The sequence below is a fragment of the Artibeus jamaicensis genome, unplaced genomic scaffold, assembly GCF_021234435.1.
Source record: "Artibeus jamaicensis isolate MK-2021 breed Jamaican fruit bat unplaced genomic scaffold, CSHL_Jam_final contig_471, whole genome shotgun sequence".
In the NCBI taxonomy this organism is placed as follows: Eukaryota; Metazoa; Chordata; class Mammalia; order Chiroptera; family Phyllostomidae; genus Artibeus; species Artibeus jamaicensis.
Window position 1 is genome coordinate 268840 of NW_026521850.1, and position 18061 is coordinate 286900.

At 64.8% G+C, this 18061-nt stretch overlaps 1 protein-coding gene across 1 annotated transcript in view; it reads right to left on the reverse strand.

Annotated features, from left to right (window-relative positions):
• The window catches only part of CACNA1B (calcium voltage-gated channel subunit alpha1 B), a 128364-nt gene that overhangs the window by 74461 nt on the left and 35842 nt on the right, over positions 1-18061 (reverse strand). Inside the window, exons 11-18 of the mRNA XM_053667845.1 lie at positions 17628-17837; positions 14743-14855; positions 10944-11056; positions 9521-9652; positions 9260-9332; positions 6396-6513; positions 5151-5218; positions 2708-2814 (exon numbers count right to left, since the gene is read on the reverse strand). Coding sequence (XP_053523820.1) covers positions 2708-2814; positions 5151-5218; positions 6396-6513; positions 9260-9332; positions 9521-9652; positions 10944-11056; positions 14743-14855; positions 17628-17837 — 934 coding nt within the window. The remainder of the gene's footprint in view (positions 1-2707; positions 2815-5150; positions 5219-6395; positions 6514-9259; positions 9333-9520; positions 9653-10943; positions 11057-14742; positions 14856-17627; positions 17838-18061) is intronic.

Here is an 18061-nt window from a genome sequence, read left to right on the forward strand (position 1 = left end):
TTGCTTTACAAAACTGCACATGCAAAAAACAAAACAGAACGGAAGTGAGGAAACCAGAGAGGGCTCTCAGACACACGAGCACACGCATGAGCCGTGTCAGGTCTGCGTGCAGGCTGCGGTGTGCATCTGGGCAGAAGGCCAGGGACAGTCCGTCCAAACGGTCACTGGCCGCAACCTCGGGGTAAAACAGAAGTTGAGAAAGAGCATCTGGCACAAAAGTGAGACGGAGGCGAACAGGGCAAACCCCCGGCGGCCAGAAGACAAGGGCACTGCCCAGGGGCCGCCTGCCGCAGCCGGGCACCCCCGCCCTGGGAGGACAGCGCTAGACCCCACGGGCCGGGCTCTGCACGGCCGCCCTCCAGACCTGGGGCCCAGGGCAGCTCCGGGCTCAGCAGGAGCAGAGTGGCCCCTGACTCTGCCCTCGGCCCCAGCCCCAGGCCACCATTACCTTTCCCAGGGCAAACAGGCGTCACCATCCCCAACCCGCCTTCCCTTGGGTGTGACCGCATCCATTTCCAGGTGACTTTCTGGAAACTTCCAAAACCAGCAGGGAGAAAGCGAGTACCCTACACCATCGCCCCCACCAGCGCCTCCTCCTCAAGGCCGAGCGCACTGGCGTTTGTGAGGCGCTCGGGCAACTCGCCTGCCTGGAGGCCTTGGGGATAAGCAGGGGTGTGTGTGCGAGGGAGTGTGTAAATCAGTGTGCGACTATGTGTCAAGTTTGTGAATGAGTATGTTAGTGGCAGTGAGTGTCTGAGGGTGTGGAGTCAGTGTGCATGTGTGTGAACACGTGAGCTTGAATGCGTGTGTGCAGGCGAGACTGAACGTGTGTGAGTGTAGTGTGTGTACGAGAGTGAGGGTGTGTGCAAATGAGAGTGACTGTGAGTAAGCAGGACAGGCGTGCAAGTTCCTGTGAACATGCGTGGGTGTGTGAACGTGCAGGGTAAATGTGATCTTGTGTGAGTGAGTGTGTCAGGGTAGATGTGAACGTGGGTGAGTGTGACCACGTGTGAGTGTGCGGGTGTGTGCGGCAGGGCCCCCGAGTCATGCCGATGAGGCTCAGTGCAGTGACAGGCAGGACGGCACCCACCTTGGTGTCCCCTCCTCCTAGGAGCCTGGAGTGGCCACCCCCCGAGGCCAGACACCCCCCCGCCCCCCGCGACCCCTGAGGGGCAGGTCCCTCTGAGGCGGGACCCCAGTTCGGCCCCTGCCACTGGAGCAGCGCCTGCGCCCACCTGCACAGAGCACCGGCGGGAGCCACCCGAACACCCAGGACACTGACGGTCCCTCCCCATCCAGATGTCACAGACAGCGTCCCACCCTCCCACTCCACAGGCTACACAGCTCAGCAGGAAGCCACGTCAAGGCGAAGGTCCCTCAGGTGGCTCCTCTCACCCACGCAGGTGCTGCTGGAGGGACCCTGGACAAGCAGGCCCTGCCTGCCCAGTAACAAGACTGACCTGGAGGACAGGAAACGAGGGGGCGGGACAGAAGACACTGGGTGCACTGAGCACAGCACCACAGGACCCGGACACCCTCTGCCCGCACGCGCCAGGACAGGCCTCGCCCTGCGCAGCACCTCTGGTGACCACATCAGACCCACTGAGCGTCCGAAAGAGGGCCAAGGCCAGGACTGGCACCCGGAGAGCCTGCCGGGCCGTACAGGGGACGAGGCCAACACCGGGCTGACCAGGCTGAGCTCAGGGGCCCTGGGAGGTGGGCGGAGCTCCAGGGCAGAGGTCAGACCCTCAGCTGGCGTCCTGGGTGCCCAGGTGGCAGGGGCCACAGGACCACGGCGCCACTGTGCTGCCGGTGCACACTCACCCACTCCCTCGTGTGTGTGGACACAGGACACACAGTCTTAAACCTGCCACAGACGACCTGGTGAGCCCACGGACACTGCAGCCAGAGGTCCCCATAGCCATGCCGGTGCCAGGGCCACGGCGCTCACAGGAAGAGGCAGCCACGGCGGCACTGGGGCCCGGGGCTCGGCCGGGAGTGGGGGCGTGCGGGTGGCTCAGAGCTGAGCTCGGCTGGGCCAGCGGAGGCCCCGGCAGTGCGTCTGTGCGTCTAGCGGCCGCCCCAGGCCCAGCCGCCAGGCTCTCCCACCTCCGTCTGCACCGTCCTGCCACCGCTGACCTTGCCCAGACCACGGCAGCCCTCGTCCCTGGGCTGCACGCTCTGTCCCACCGCCGAGGTCCCTTAGTGCCCCCCATCATGCTTCTGCAATGTGCCTGGGGGTTCGGCGGGATCTGTGGGTGGACGACGAGTCTCCCCCAGAGGCCGTGGCCCCGCCTTCACCTTTACTCGCCACGGAGGCTTCTGCCTGCCCGCAGGCCCAATTCCCAGAACTCAGGACGTTAAGTCTTTTGCACTAAGTCTTGGGGCTGTTGACATGCCACCAGGAATCGTTTGGTTCACAGAATGCGTGCTCTGAAAAGTTGTATGGAACCCGACTCCTTTCCCTACCGCACCGCCTCTGCCCGGGGGGGGGGGGACACACCGAGCCTCCCACGACCGTCAACGACCGTTCAGGAGCACACGGCTCCAGCAGAGCCTCCACCACTGCTCACAATGGGGGAGGCCGCAGGCGCTGCCTCACCAACCCCTTGCTCCCGGGCTCCTGCGGGAGAGGGTGGGGAGGGACTGTCCCAACGAGCTCCAGCCAAAGCCAGGGGCCCCACCCCCCCGCTCTGGAGAGCCTTACGCGGCAGCAGAGACGTTTGTGGCCGACATGGGACTGACTTCAGCCACTTCCTTGGCCTTCTGCAGGGCAAGCTTCTGGTTGGCGGCTTCTTCCATCTCCTCCTCGTCCTGCGTGCGAGCAGAGCAGACAGAGCCGCGGGGCAGCCCTTCAGGGCGACGCACCCACCTCCCAGCCGAGTCCCTCCTGTCCTCGGGGCCTGGGGCCAGGCTGGGGGCTCCAGTGTGAGCATGGCCTGAACAGGTGTGTGCATCTGTGGCACAGCACCCGAGCCTCATCAGGTGAGAATGCAAACCCAGTCCTCCCCAAGCCCCCCGCCCTGCCCCCAGGAGCACCTGCCTGAACCAAACCAGCCTCCGCCCCACAGCTGCAAGGGCCGGTCAGGAGCCGCCGGGAGGACATCCAGCAGGGGCACCCCCCGGCCTCTGAGCTTTTCTGCTCAAACTCCTGTCCCCAGCTGTGACTCTGAGGGGTCCCTCTTTGCTACCCCCACACGTGTGTGGCCATTGCATCTCCTGGCCCTGAGTTCCTTCCACACGAGTCCCGGAGAGGACCCGATAACTGTGCCACAGGGGGGCTGGTGGTGCTCACGTGTACACACACGACAGACACGCTGCCCCCCTCTGGCCCTGACCCCACGCCACTGCGCCAAGCCCGTGTACTGCGCTCCTGGGGCCCGGACAAACCGCTCCAGGCCGAGGTCACAGGCCCCGGAGCTCTACTGGCCCGCGGGCTGCTTACCTCCCCAACCCCAGGCCTGCGGGGCTCCCAGGAGCTGGCGGTCTCCGCGTGACCCAAAACACGCTGCCATCTGCTCTTACGCTCACAACAATGGCAAAACTGAGTCCCCGGGGGCTGGCTGTCCCCAGCTCTGGGCCCCATTGCAGTTTACGGCCCTTAGGGGCAGGGATATCACCACAGTGTTCTACCGACAAACTTAATCCTGAAAACCACACGGCCGTGTCTGCGGGGTCACGAAGGAAGGACAGTGGAGTCCCGCCAGCCCAACACGCAGGCTGCCCGGCCCGACGTCCACAGACGGGCCCAACGCAGCCATGTCGTCTGCCCGTGGCGTGCAGCGCGACCTCACACGGTGCTGCCAGGAGAACTGGGGCTCACGCCTGCTCTGGGACAGCCGGTGCCAGGCCACTGAAGGCTCCGCGCAGCTGACACCAAGAAGTGCTCCGTGGGTGCACGGGTCCCCAGCCCCAGCGGCCCAGCCAGGTCTCGGCCGTTCTGGACCTGCCCATGGAAGGTGAGGCCCAGGGACTTTGGCCCCTCCTGACACCAGGCCAGGGCAGCTCCGGGCCTCCCCACCCCAGAGGCCACAGAGCAAAGGAGGGGCCCAGACCCATAGGCACCGCCAGGGCCAGGGCCCGGGCCGGGAAGCGGGAGGCTGAGCAGAGGCCGAGGGAGGTGGGCTGCCCAACCCTGAGGGCCCTGGCCGGGCGGCAGGGTCGCCTGCCAGCACCGGGAGTGCGCCGAGGTGCACCTGCCCCCCGCTGCCTGCACAGCCGCCCGGAGCCCGCCTTCCTCAGGGACGCCAGTCCACGGGGCCCGGCACAGGGACAGTGAGCAGAGCGCTGGCACGTGCCGGCCTGGAGTGGGCTGGACTGTGTCGGACGTGCTCAGGGACACACACAGTCGGGAGCCACACACTAGACGCTGACAGGGGCACCGTGTCTGCAACAGAGGCGGCCCCGTCTCCCACGGGCCCAGCCTGACAGCAGCGCCCTCCACACAGGACTCTGGGGCTTGGTAAGCAGGAGGCTGAGATAGCAGGCGGCCCAGCAGCACCGTCAGGGCCGTGCGGGTAAAGGTGACCGAGCAGGCAGGGGACCGTGTCCTCTGGAGGGAAACCACAGGGAGGCATGTGGAACTGCACCCCCTGGGCTCAGGGGCACGGAGAGCAGAGGCGGCCCGCTGGGGCGTCTCACATCAGCGGGGCGGGCGTCTGGCTGCCGCAGCGCCTGCTGAGAAGGCAGCACCAGCTGCTCCCGCTGGCCCGGCGCCTGAGAACAGCACCTGACCCCCCACACCTGCGACCGACCCTGGGTCCCCTCACCGCCCAGGGACAAGCACGGAGGTCCCACAGATGGCCACCTGGACCCTGGACCTCACGTGGCTTCTGTCCCGAGGCCGGTGCAGCTGCCCCCACTCCTCAGGGCCTGTGTGGGCGGCTCCTCCTCCAGCCACGCGGCCCCTGCCCTTCTGGTTGGTTCCGGGGCAGTGGCTTCTCCGAAAGCCGCCCCAGGGGTCCCTCTTCCCAGCACGGGGGCAGCTCTCCCACGCGGAGCGACAGCCTGACCTCGCCCGGCCACGCCCTCGCCCGGCGGCCCCACGGCCCCACGGCCCCGAATCCAGGCCCTCCTTGCGGCTCTCGGGCCTCACGCGGAGGGACAGGGCCACCCCCACGCCTGCACCGGGTCTGCGGGCGTGTCCCTACCTTGGTCAGCTCCTGAGCGTTGGCCAGGTTGTCCACAGCAATGGCCAGGAAGACATTCAGCAGGGTGTCTGGGTGGCTCCGATAAGGAAAGGGACCCTTCTGCCCCGGCCCATTCCCGCACGGCCAAACCATGGCTTCCCCGTGCACAGCAGGGCCCCCAGCCCCCGATCCCCACCGCCCTGCAGCCTCCTGCCCTTGGCGTCCACCGCCCCCAACGCCCCTGCCCTCCTGGCCCCCTACCCCAGCACAGCCCTTCAGGGCGACTTCCAGGCCCCCACTCAGGAGCAGTGGGGGCCCCACTTGCCCCCCAGGAGGCCCCTGGGCTGCCTCCTCCCGCCCCGGCCCTGTTTCTGGCCACCAAGAGAAGCTTCCTGACAAACACGGTGCCTCGGTGGCTGCACGGGGCTCCCCCACCCATGAACGCTGTGGGCGGAGGCCGTGTCGGACTGACGGACACACCGTGCAAACCCGTCCCTGGCCGGGCCCACAGACACGGGACACGGCGCCCAGCTCCAGGCCCCACCTGGAACCTCGTGCACCGAGAGCCCCGGGGCCCGTGACCACACACCACCACGCTGTCCTCACGGGGAGGAAGGGGGGGCCGAGGCCACACAGAGGAGGGAGCTTGCCCAGGGCCCCAGGCGCCGTCGCCCCGGACCAGGCCCCGCTGTGCCGCTGTCCCCGCAGCACCCCTGCCACAGCTCACTTCTGGGCTCGCCTGGCCCTGGGGCGGCCCCCCAGCCCTCTGTGCTGTGCCCCACACGGTGCCCACAGGGCCAGGCCCTCTGGGGTCACCTCGATCCCGGGTACGGCTGACACTGGGCAATCCTGTCACCGGCCCGAGCAGCATCTCCAGCCTCCACCCACGCTCCTCCCCCGCAGTCCTGGCCACCACACGTGGCCCTGGGCCTGGGGGCCGTGGGGCAGCAGGTAGCTCTGTGAGTGGCCAACAGCAGCAACGCTTGCTGCTCAGGTCCCCGCCGGCCTCTCAGGCCGTCACCTCTCAGGCAAGGACGTCCGGAGCTCCGGACAGGACACTAAGGCCGCGCTGCCCCCTCCCTGAACCGCCTGTAGCCGTGGGCACCCTCGGGGTCCTCCCCACAGCCAAGGCTGTGCCCTGCAGGACCAGAAGAACACAGAGGGACAGACCCGACTCCGGGTGGACAGGTCCGCAAGGTCAGGGTCAGAGTGTGTGGCCAAAGCCGGCCACTGCTCAGCCCGCAGCCCAGCCCCTCAGAAGGATACAGTTTCCAAACAGCGTGAGGACAATGAAGTAGAAGGACGAGAACATGCCTTTGCTGACCCCGCCTTGCGACTCGATGCCGTGATACATCACCGCGTTCCAGTCCTCCCCCGTCAGGATCTGTGGGGTGACACTGCTGGGCAGGCCCGCGCACGCACTGCACACACAGCTCTGTCCACACACGTGCACACACGCCATCAGCACATGCACACGCTTCCTCCCAAGGGCCCCTGCATGTAGGCACACCACTGCCCCCACGTGCACACGCACCGACACGCAGACATGTGCACACACAGGATTTGGGGTGACGGTGCCTCCGGAGGGCAAGGTGGCCACGGTCCCTCCACAAAAACCTGCAGTGGCAGGGTGGGGTCAGGCCTGTGGGTGGGGCCGCTGCGTGGTGGGGCAGGCACTGCGGGCACCTTCCGGCCCCTCAGCCGCAGCGCCCTGCGGCCTCGGGGGTGGCTGGCGCAGTCCCCGCCCCCCCGGGACGCAGGCCCCTTCCACTCGCGTCTCTGCGAAGTGTGGGGGTGAAACGGCGCAGGCCTGTGTCCTGTGCCGAGCGGACGCCTGTGCACCTGCCGTGTCTGCATCAGGTCCCTGCCTGTGTGTCTGGCAAGGACCCACGTCTGGAGTGCAGCTCCGCCCCACAGCAAACACAACAGGCCAGCACGCCGCTTCTGTCCAGCGCCCCGTGTCCACCACGTTGGGACATGCCCACCACACACAGGTGCGAGCCGCTGCCCTGCGCTGCTGCTCATGCACCCACTTCCCTTGCGGCACCACGGGCACACCTGCCGGGCCATGGGTGCCTCCGAGGCCCCCGGGCCCTGCTCTGCACCCTCACACGCCCCAGCTCCGTCACGCCACCTTCTGTGTCCCAGGCCACTCCGTCCCTCCCGGGGCCGGCCCACAGCCCGTGTTTCTGACTCCTGAGAGCTTCTTGTGTGTTCTGGTGTCTGCTGATCCTGGGTCAGGAATATTTTTCAGAAATATCTTCTGGTTTTTTTCTTTACTATTAACTTTTTATATTAGAAAAAAGTTTAATATAGTTAAATGTATCCATCTTTTACGGTTTCTGCTTTCCACACCTTGAGAAATTCTTCTCCGTCCCGAGTTCATGAAGATGTTTTTGTTTTCTTCAAGTCATTTTACGTTGGTTTCTCACACGGAGGGTTCTAACGTGACGGGACTGTGGGCCCTGCCCTGTGCACCCACGTTCCAGCATCCCCGCCCCCCACCCCGGGGTGAGCCCTCAATGTCGGACACCGACTTCCCACACAGGCGGCGCTTTGTCCCGGGCTCCGTGCTGTGTTCCTTGGACATTTCTCTCTGTCCTCCCAGTCCTCACCATGGTGGCTTCTTATAAAGTCCTGCTGGTTGGGGGGGACCCCTCCTGAGCTCCAGGCTGCCCTGGACACTGGCTCTCTGCAGGATGGAGGCGGGGCCGCCGTCCTGGGGGACTTGGACAGGAGTATGGTGAAGCCGCCAATTCGAGTGGGGACAGCTGCCTCGTCACCGTGTGAGCCCCCCCCTTCTGCGAAAACACCCCCCCTGGGCCAGTGCCTCCAGGCCCCTGCCCGGCAGCCATGAGCCGCCTGCAGAAGCCCCGCCCCCTCTTCGTAGGGTGACTTCCTGGCACTTACATTGTCACCGCTGTGCAGGGACTCTTGCGTTTGAGCTGGGTTTCCTGAGTGAGTGGTGTGTTACACACGAAAGCCGTGTTTTTGTCCACTGACAGTGTGTTCAGCCACATGGGTGAACTCTTATTTCTAACTGATCTTTTCCTCTTTCCTCTGTAAGCGACCCCATCGTCTGCAAACAGCGCCCCTGCCTGCTCCCTCCCGAACTCCCTGCCTTCCTTCTCTTCCCAGTGCCTGCCACAGCCTGGAGCCGAGGCAGCCTCATGTCACTTGAATCACAACCTTTCAGTCCGTCGTCATCTGAGTTCTCCGGAGAGACAGAACCAGGAGACGCACACGAGGAGCCGGCTGGGGGGCCCCGAGGTGCGCAGGCAGCAAGGAGGGGGGACAGTGAGGGGCCGGGCTTGGAGACAGGAAGCCAGGGGCCCTGTCAGAAGGGACTAAAGAGGCTCGGGCGGGTGCCGCCCCAGGGCGGGCTGTCTGTCCACTCTCCTCCAACTCCTGACTCGTGGGTTAGTCCCACCCACACACAGACCCACGGGAACACGCTGGCGCCACCGACACACGCAGACATCACGCAACCTTCCCTGCGATGCGGCCGTGGTCTTTTTCCAACCGCTGCCTCTTGGGGCTCTAGGTCACACGCACACAACCCAGTCATTTCAAGTGTCAAATGCAACGGTTTTGTTGGTGTGTCCACAGATGTGTGCAACATAGCACAGTCTACTTCGGAACATTTTCACTCCCTCAGAAAAAGGAGCCCATGCCAAGGAGCTGAGCCCGGCCTGGAGCACACGGAATGCGGGTCATCCCTGAGACCCCCGTCCCTCAGGCAGAAACCACCCCCGCTCCGCCTCAGGCTGGCACCCCGGGCATCTCAAGGGACAGAATGGTCGCCCGAGAGGACAGAATGTCTGGGCAGCAGCCCGGCCAGAGGCTCATGGAGACACAGGGGCATTTGCAGGCGTGAGAGGATGGAGGGTGTTGGGGTGCTTTGCTGCTTTATCCTCAAAGGAGGAAGAACCCTTCCAATCCCGGGGCCTTGGGGCTCAGACAGAAGCTGTGGCTGGAAGCCAGGGGCTGCCGGACAGCGGAGCCCCGGGGACAGCGGAGCCCGGGGGACAGAAGGAGCTGTGAGCTTGTCTCCACTCGCTCTCTCGTGTGACGAACGCGGGCCGTCGAGGCGGCGCGGAGACACTCAGGAGGAGCGGGAGGGGCCTCACCTGGAAGACAGTGAGGATGGCGGCAGGGAAGGTGTCGAAGTTGGTTGTTGGCGTTTCATCTTGAAAGTTGAACCTGAGAAAACACAAGTCTCAGGAAAAGGCGGCCCCACCAGGAGCCGGGAGCGCCCGGCCCCCCGGCGCCAGCTCTGGTGGCGGCTGCATGCAGGCGGCGCTGTGTGGCCAGGCAGGCGGGGGGAGGCCGGCAGAGGCCCCCGTGTTGGTACAGCTGCTCAGAGCCGGCGCCCCCCACGGGCCACATACTGTCCCCCGAACAGCTGCATGCCCAGCAGGGCGAAGACCACGATGAACAGGAAGAGCAGGAACAGCAGGCTGATGATGGACTTCATGGAGTTGAGCAGCGACACCACCAGGTTCCGCAGAGAGTTCCAGTACCTGCCGGGGTGGCCAGGGCTGGTGTGAGCGGGGACACTGTCATCGGCCCGCCGCGAAGGACCTGTGTGAGGACCGCTCACACGGCCGCCTCTACACGGACCCCCCGCCAGGGGACCAGTGGGAGTGGGCTGCCAGCTGGGCCTATTCCCCTCTCGGACTCTCCCTGGGGTCCCCAGCACCCCCTCCACCCCCTCAAGTGCTCCTGGAGGCCAGACCCCAAGTCCCTCTTGATGTCCTGCCCCCCAGCACACAGGCCCCCTGGAGTCCACCCTCAGCTGTGCTGCTGACCCCTCAGTGACCAGTCCTTGCCAACTGCTTCCCTCCAGGTACCACCATCAGCCCAGGCCCCAGGGTGACAGGCCGAGTGCCCCGTGGGGTGCCGGGACCCCACAGGGACCCTGCAGCCACGTTGACACATTGTGGGCTCCGCACCCAGCTGTTCACGGGGACGGAGCCTCAGACACTTGGGCCAGTGGGGCCCTGCTGTCCTGGGCCGAGGGCTGCAGACTGTGCGGCTACGAGAGGCGTCTCCCCGTCCTGCCCCTGCGGCTCTGCCAGGCGGGGGGCGGGTGGACCCCACCCAGCTGTCCCCACTCACTGCACCACCTCTGCCTCCTCGCAGGCAACACGGGACGACTCACAGAGTAACGCAGACCACCAAGGGGGTCACACTGGGGTCGGGCAGCCGGGCAGGACTGACGAGCTCCCTTTGGGTCACCCCCTTTACTCACGGGGAAGCAGTTGCCCGTAAGAACTGTGTATGTGGCCCACCGCCCTCGAGAGAGGGTTCACGACCACAGGGCGTGACTGGAGTCTCCTTTGCTGTTGCGTTTATTAGGTGACTTTGGTCAATGAGATGACACAGGCTCAGGAGCACAGCCCACATCACCTGTCTGCTGTTCTGTGTGCTCACCCCCCAGTCTCGTCTCCTTCCGTCACCGTGCACCCCTCTACCCTCTCCAACGTCCCCCGGCCCCCTGGGCTCCAGAGCGACTGACCGATGGGAGCAAACTAATGACGGCAGAGACCCCCTGGTGACACTGGAACCCACTGGGGTGGCCCCGATGGTGGACGTGCCCAGCAAGGCCGATGGGAAGCCGAGCCGGGCTGTTACCACCTTTGAGTTTGTAGGTTTGCGCCTGTGTGTTTACAGAGCCGCAGCGAGAGGTTCCGCCATCAAACGGGCAGCACGCGTTCGAGAAGCAAGTGTGCAGTGCGGCCGACCTCCCACACGGCCCCCGAGCACCCCGAGGGGACGTCCCCCCATGCCCAGGAGCCCACGGGGACCTACTTGGTGACCTTGAAGATCCTCAGCAACCGTAGAGCCCGCAGCACGCTGATCCCGAAGGAGGTCCCGGGCTTGACGGCGGCCCAGACCACTTCGAAGATGCTCCCCACGATGACCTGCAACGGCGCGGGGTCAGCCTCCGGCCACACGTGCCCAGGTGTGTGCAGCGGCACCGGCCGTGCCAGCCTCGTCCGCAGCCCCTGCACCCGCCCCCCAGGAAGCCGCGGAGCCCACAGGCCTGTCCTCCCCTCGGCCCACCAGTCACACCACCAGGACACGGGACAGAGTGACAGCCGGGGGCCCAGTGCCGCTGCCTTAGACAGCTGGCCTCTCCCGGGTGCAGCCCTGCTGCCCTGTTGACTCCTGAGCCGTCGTTTCCCGGTGCCCAGAGGCCAGCGTGGCGCACCGGGACCTCCTGTGGCCAGCCTGCCCACAGGTTCCCACCCCATCCACGCTGGGCCTGTGGCCCAGGTCCCCACGGTCCTCACAGGCTCCACAGGGGGCCATCCTGGCTGATGTCCAGGGTGAGAGACTTGCAGAGGACGGGCGCTGGGCCTGGGGCACAGCAGGCCCCTCGCCGGCTCCCCCTGGACAGGACGCCTGGCAGGGCCACCAGGCCCACCTGCTCCTCATCCCCAAACCCAGCCCCACAGCTGGTGTGCAGAGCCCGAACGTCCAGCCTCAGCCCCTTACACCCCAGGTGCCACACTTGGCTTGGGCGTCACCCAAGGGCTCGGTCGTTTCCACCCATCTCACGTTCGCCTCCAATCAGCCAGCTTCCAGCAACGTTCTCACCTCGCCCCGAGAAAGGCGGGCGTCCGGGCAGAGGCCTGGCAGGCCCCTGCGACCTGCCTGTGGTCACCAGCGGCCCGTGAACCTGCTTGTCAGGTCTACTGACGCACACACGCGTGCACAGCTGTGCACCTGAACAGAAATGCATCTTTCGAGGCATGTCGGGTGTGTGCCGACGCCCCGGCGCACCGACGACTCGGTACCTGCACCAGCGGCGTCCCTCCAGGTGGGGCCCAGGCTGCAGTTTCCAGACAGGCCTCCTCCTCACTGTGGGTCCCTCAGCAACTCTGCCATTTCCCATCAGGTGGGGCAAGTCAGCCTCTAAGATGACCCGATGGTCCCCAGTGCTTGGTGCTCACCCCTGAGTGTACTCCCGTCTCCTGGGCATGGGCTGAACTAGGGAGTCACTCCAGCGAACAGAAGGTGGCAGAGTGATGGGACGTCACCTCTGAGGTGAGAGTCATACAATGACTGCAGTTTCCTGGGGTCACCAGCTGCAGCCCACGGGGACTGCCAGCGACTCGGGGGCTGGTCCCTGAGGCAGGTGCCGGAAGGGTGCTCTCCACCCCAGCGGCGCTCCCGAGAGACACCGAGCCGGGACCCCCGCTGAAGTCACACCTGGTGCCTGACCCACCAAAATGACAGATAATGTTTGTTCTGTCAAACCACTAAGCTCTGGGGCCGTTTGTTACACACCAAGAACAACAACCTGGGTTTTGGCATCAGAAGGTAGGGCACCGTTGGCATAAACACCTAAAATGCAGGCGAGGTTTGGGAAGCAGAGAAGGGCCCCGAGCAGCCTGTCAGTGACTCTGGAAATGCCAGGCCAGCCACGTCGGACCCTGACACTGAGGGGCCCTTCCCCCAGGCCCCCGGCCTCTCACCAAGGGAAGGACCCCGCGGTGCTGGCGGCTAGGACAGCCCCTCAGGAGCCAGCAGTCGGGGCCGAATCCAGCAGGTGCTTAACAAACAAGGAGCCCGCCAGGCCGGGCTGCCCATGTCTTCCTGCTGCCCAGGTCACACGTGAGAGGACAGTGACGAGGGAAGAGCCGTTACGTAAAAGGTGGCTGGGACTTGCCGGCTTGGGAGCACTCAGCTTCTCCTGACAGCGGAGAACATGGGCACCAAACAGAGGGGACGGCACAGCGCGCCCACCATGAACCCCTGGCCCTGCCGGTCGGTGAACAGCTGACAGAGGAGGCAAGAACGCAGTGGGGGAGAGACCGGCGCTTCAATCAACCGACACATGTGGCGAAAAGAAAGCAGACCACCGCCTCGCACAGCACCCAAGAACGAACTCAGAACGGGTTGAAGACTTAAATGTCAGACTGGAAACCACAAAACTCCTAGAAGAAAACGCAGACAGTAAACCCTGACTCTGACCTTAGAAATACCTTTTTCCTGGTGCATCTCTGAGGGCGAAGGAAACAAACAAAAAAAGAAGAAACAAGTAGCACCGCTGAACCAGAGAAGATATTTGCCAGTGATACATCCAATAAGGAGTTAACATGCAAAACTTATAAAGAACTCATACAGCTCAACACCAAAAACATAAACAATCTAACGTTAAAAATGAGCATGTGGCTGGTGTGGCTCAGCGGACTGAGCACTGGGTTACAAAGCAAAGGGTCGCAGGTTCGAGTCCCAGTCAGGGCACATGCCTGGGCAGCTGGCCAGTTCCCAGTAGGGGTGCGTGAGGGGCAACCACACATTGATGTTTTTTTTCTCTCTCTAAAAATAAACACATAAAATCTTTAAAAAGATTAAAAAAAAATATATATATATATATATATATATATATATATATATATATATTTTAAAGACGTTATGTATTTCTCTTTAAAGGGCAAGGGAAGGAGAGGGAGAGAAACATCAATATATGGTTGCCTCTCGTGCAGCCCCTGCTGGGAACGGGCCTACTACCCAGGCGTGTGCCCTGACTGGGAGCTGAACTGCAATCCTTTGGTTCGCAGACCCGTGCTCAATCCACTGAGCCACACCAGCCAGGGCAGATAAAATATATTTTTTTAAATAAAAATAAAAACGGGCAGAGAACCGACCTGAATAGACACTTCTCCAGAGAGGACCCACAGACCTGTGCAGGCACATGAAAAACACTCAACGTCACTAATTCGGAAGGTGCAAACTGAAACCACTGTGAGACGTCACACACGCCGGCCAGAATGCCCACCACCGGCGAATCCACAAACAAGTGCAGGCGCAGAGAGAAAGGACACCCGTGTGCACTGCGGCGGGGGTGTGGCCTGGGCGGCCAGGTCTCTCCTTCCCCACATGACCAGCGACACCCACCCAGGGTCCAGGAAGCCTGGGCCCCACCCAACCCCCCTGCACGGCCCCGGGCCCATGAGGTGCTGGCCCTGGTGACTCAGCCACACGTGAGTGTCCTGGGTGGCTGGCTCTCCGAAGTGTGAGCAAGATGAGCCATTCCTGTCAGCTCCAGGCCCACCGCGGCCCCGGGCCCTCCCTGGCTGCAGAGAACTCTGCGGGGACGTCTGTCCTTCCTTCTCGTTTAGCACCTCCAGCGGTCAGAATGCGGCCTCTCTCTGGGTGGGGGCCAGCAGTCCCGGCTCGGGGCTCACTCGCACCTCAGACATCTGTCTCCCTTCGAGGCTTCTCTGAGCACAGAGGGCAGTGAAGGGCCCGGGGCCCTGCCGCCCGACCCCACAGAGAGGGCAGGCCATCGGAGTGGCCTGTCCTCCCCTGGCAGCTCTGGTGTGCCCACCTGTCCATGGCCAGGATGGGGGGCGGGGGTTGCAGGACCACAGCCCCTGACCTCTGCAGGGCAGCAACACATGGGGAAGGTCATCGTCCCAGGCCCCGAAGGGCCAGGGCCTCCTCGAACAGGGAGGGGGAGTGGGGTCTGCAGAAGGCACCCCACCCACTGGGGCCTCACCAGGGCGGGGGGAAGGTCCGAGGGTGCTCTCCAGTGAGGGTCCCGCTAGACCCGCCGGGACCCCCGCACAGACCCCTGCACAGGCATCCCACTCACCCCAAAGTCAAAGCAGTTGAAGGAGGACCGGAAGTAGCTTCTGGGCCCCAGGCCGTACATCTTCAGGGACATCTCTGTGAGGAAGAGACCCAGGAAAACAAACTCTGCAAAGTCTAGGAGAAGCCGGAGAAGAGGGGGCGGTTAGCTCGCGGCCTCCTCCCACCTGCTCCAGCCCGGACCGTGGCTGCCAGGCCCTGGGCCTCGAAGGGCTGAGCTGGTCTGTGGTCCCTGAGCTCTGAAACCTCAGCCAGGACAGGAAGAACTGAGGGACCGGGAGGGATGCAGACAGGTGCTCATTCCAGTTCGAGAGGTGGTAAGTGACTGGTGCCGCTGGACACAGGGACAGGCTTCCGGGACTGAGCTCAGCGGGGAGTTCCGGGGCACGGGGTCCTCTGGGCACCCCGGGCAGATGGCTGGGCCACCCTGGACCCATCTGCCTGCCGAGCCCCTTCCCTGCCGGCAGAGTCCCATCTCCAGAGGTGCCTGGTCTCTTGGGACCTGCCGAGGTGCCACCTCAGAACCTCGTGGCACCAAGCTGGGTTTTAACTCTGTCCACAGTTCGCCCACTGACTGGGGGGCATCCCTGCGGCTTCAGCACCCCCAGCTCTGGCCAGTCCGGCACTTGCTCTGAGTCACGCAGAGGCGCCTGTGGCCACTGGCTCGAGACCAAAGGGAGGCCGTGGTGCAGCTGGGCCGAGATCCGAGGCACGAGCACGGCCCCCGACCCGGCCTAAGTGGAAGGAGGGTCAGATCCAGAAGAACAAGGCCATAGACAGCAGGAGGTGCAGCCGGCTTGGCCACTGGCCCCACCAGGGGCTCCAGCCACCAGCTCAAGATCACTGCCTGTAATCCTCCTGCTCAGGTGCTGAGCGGGAATCAGCTCACTGTGAAGCTGACCAAGGGCAACATGGCCTCCGACCCGGCTCAGAACCCGCGGTGGGGCCTGGCGCAGGGCACCAAGGCTGAGAGAATGTGGGAGGGGCCAGCTCGAGTGGCCACCAGCCCAGGCTCCCCAGGGCCTCGGCACCTCCAGCAGCTCCTGGTGAGACAGAGGGCAGATGAGGGGCCCCACACTTCTCCCGTCACTGTGCACCCCGAAACCAGCATGCTCCCCCACTCTCCACACGGTGCCATGCTGAGAACCCCGCAGCACCTGTCGGGGGCACACCTGCCGCAGCCCGGACCCCAGACGGGCAGAGACAGTGGCTGGGCTGCCCACCGACAGACACAGGACCAGAAGGTCTCAGGCAGGGTCCCCCTTCCATGGCCTGAGGACGTGGACCATCGGCCCTGGGGAGCAGGCCTGGCTCCCGAAGCCGGCCAGTGTCCCCGGGGCTCCCAAGCTGGGCACCTCAGCAAAGCAGCCTCCCTGCAGGAGCTGAGAGGCAGTGTCAGAGGCACAGGGGACCCTCAGGTGGGAAGGGCTCAGGCTCAGTGCAGAAAAAGCCGCCACCAAGGCCTGACACTCCCTCATGCCGGGCAGCAGGGGTCGGGCTGGGGGCTGGGAGAGCTCTGCCTGGCCGGCCCGAAGTGTAGCTCACAAGGCCCAGCAGCCTGGAAAGACCCAAGGCTCCTGGCCACCGAGACCCAGAGCCACCCACATGACGTCACAGAGGCGTGGGCACCTGCCCCTCCCGGGCCTTGCCCCCGACAAAGGAGCCCAGGTCCTGGGCCGAGAAGCCACCGACACAGGCCCCTACAGGGGCCCAGACACCGGAGCTGCCCAGAGGCTCATCCTGTTGCCCTGGAGTCTGGGGAGAGCGGCCTGGGAGGGACCCAGCAGGAGGTACGGAGGCCGAGACAGTGGCGGGGGAGAGGCGGTTCCTGCGTCTGCCTCAGCCGTTCTTCTGCTCTGTGCTCAGCCTCCCATCTGAGGCTGCGAGGCGGTGGTCACTCCCTCACCCCAGGGGCTCTCCTGCCCCCGGCCCGGCCTGCCCAGTGCTCCCTAGCCCACCCCACACACCTGCGCCACGTGTCTGTGCGGCGCTCCCTGGGCCCCTCCTGCGCCTGCTGCCTCTGCCCTTCCCGACGCATTTCCATACAGACCTGGGAGTCTGGCCTCGAACCCCACCCCCACACAACCAAGTGGCCTGAGGGACCATCCAGCGCACGTGAGCCCTTCAGGAGCCGCTGGGGCTCCATGGTCCCGCAGAGAGGCGTGCGGCCAGCCTGTGGGGACCAGGACTGGCAGTCGGGAGGGTCGTCCTCTCTCCGGGGCACCCTGGGGGCTCCAGGCACACAGGGCTCCACAGAGGAAGGTCCCCGGGGGGCCCCAGACCAGCCTCGCCCCGAAAGCAGCTGCAGCCTCCTGGGCTGGTGAGGGCAGCTGAGCCCGGGCAGCAGGGTGGCCGCTTAGTCCCTGGACGAGGGCAAGGAGCCCCCCCCCCGCTAGCTTACTCTCTGCTTCCTTGGATGGTCGCCAGGGCCTAGACAGGCCATGACACGCTGTGGCCAACGGACGCTGGCCAGTCAGCCCTGCTCATGGACACACCAGGTCCAGTTGGTCAGAAAGAACGTGGAAACAGCCAGGTCAGGCTTGCTCCTCGGGTGCAGCGGGAGAGGCTGCCCCGCAGCCCTGCAGCCTGGTTGTGGCTCCGAAGCCCTCGCAGGGGAGCCCCCGGGTCCCTGAGCTTCCTTCCCAGGGGGCCCGGGCCCTCCCCGGCTGGCTTCTCACTCCCCGGTGGATGGGGCTCTAGCCAGATCAGCTGGGTTCCCGGAACACAGGCCCAGCTCTGCGGGACCTGGGCCGCCTGGGATGGGGCCCCTTTGTCAGTGCGGAGATCCCGCCCGGGGCGTTCCAAGACCAACGGCCACAGCCCAGGAGTTCCAGGCTGTGGACCCGAGGTGGCTGAAGGAAGAGGGAGAGGCGGGGCCCGGCTACGTACACAGCGCCGTGGTGAGCCGCTGGGGCTGGTTGTAGTGCACCATGGCCACACACAGCGTGTTCAGGGCCACCACGCACAGCACCACCCAGTAGAAGCTCTGAGCCTTCACCATACGCCGCACAAAGAACCGGAACATCTTCTCCTTCCTGCGGAAGTAGGACGAGCCCTCCGTCTTCCCACTCTTGAGGCTGGCTCGGGCAAAGGGGGACCCTGCGGAAAGGGGGCTCGCTGAGGACGTGTGGGACCAGTGGCCCAGGACACGCTCCCCTCTGCCCCCCCAATAGGGACACGCACCACTGTACCCTGGGTGGGCCCTGGCCCTGCCGCCGCTGCACAGAGGGCCAGGGGCTCCATGGCTGCTGAGCTCTGGAGGGGAGGGTGGGTCCCCGCACCCGGCCACCTTCCAAGAAGGTGGCCCCCACACTCCCAGGCCA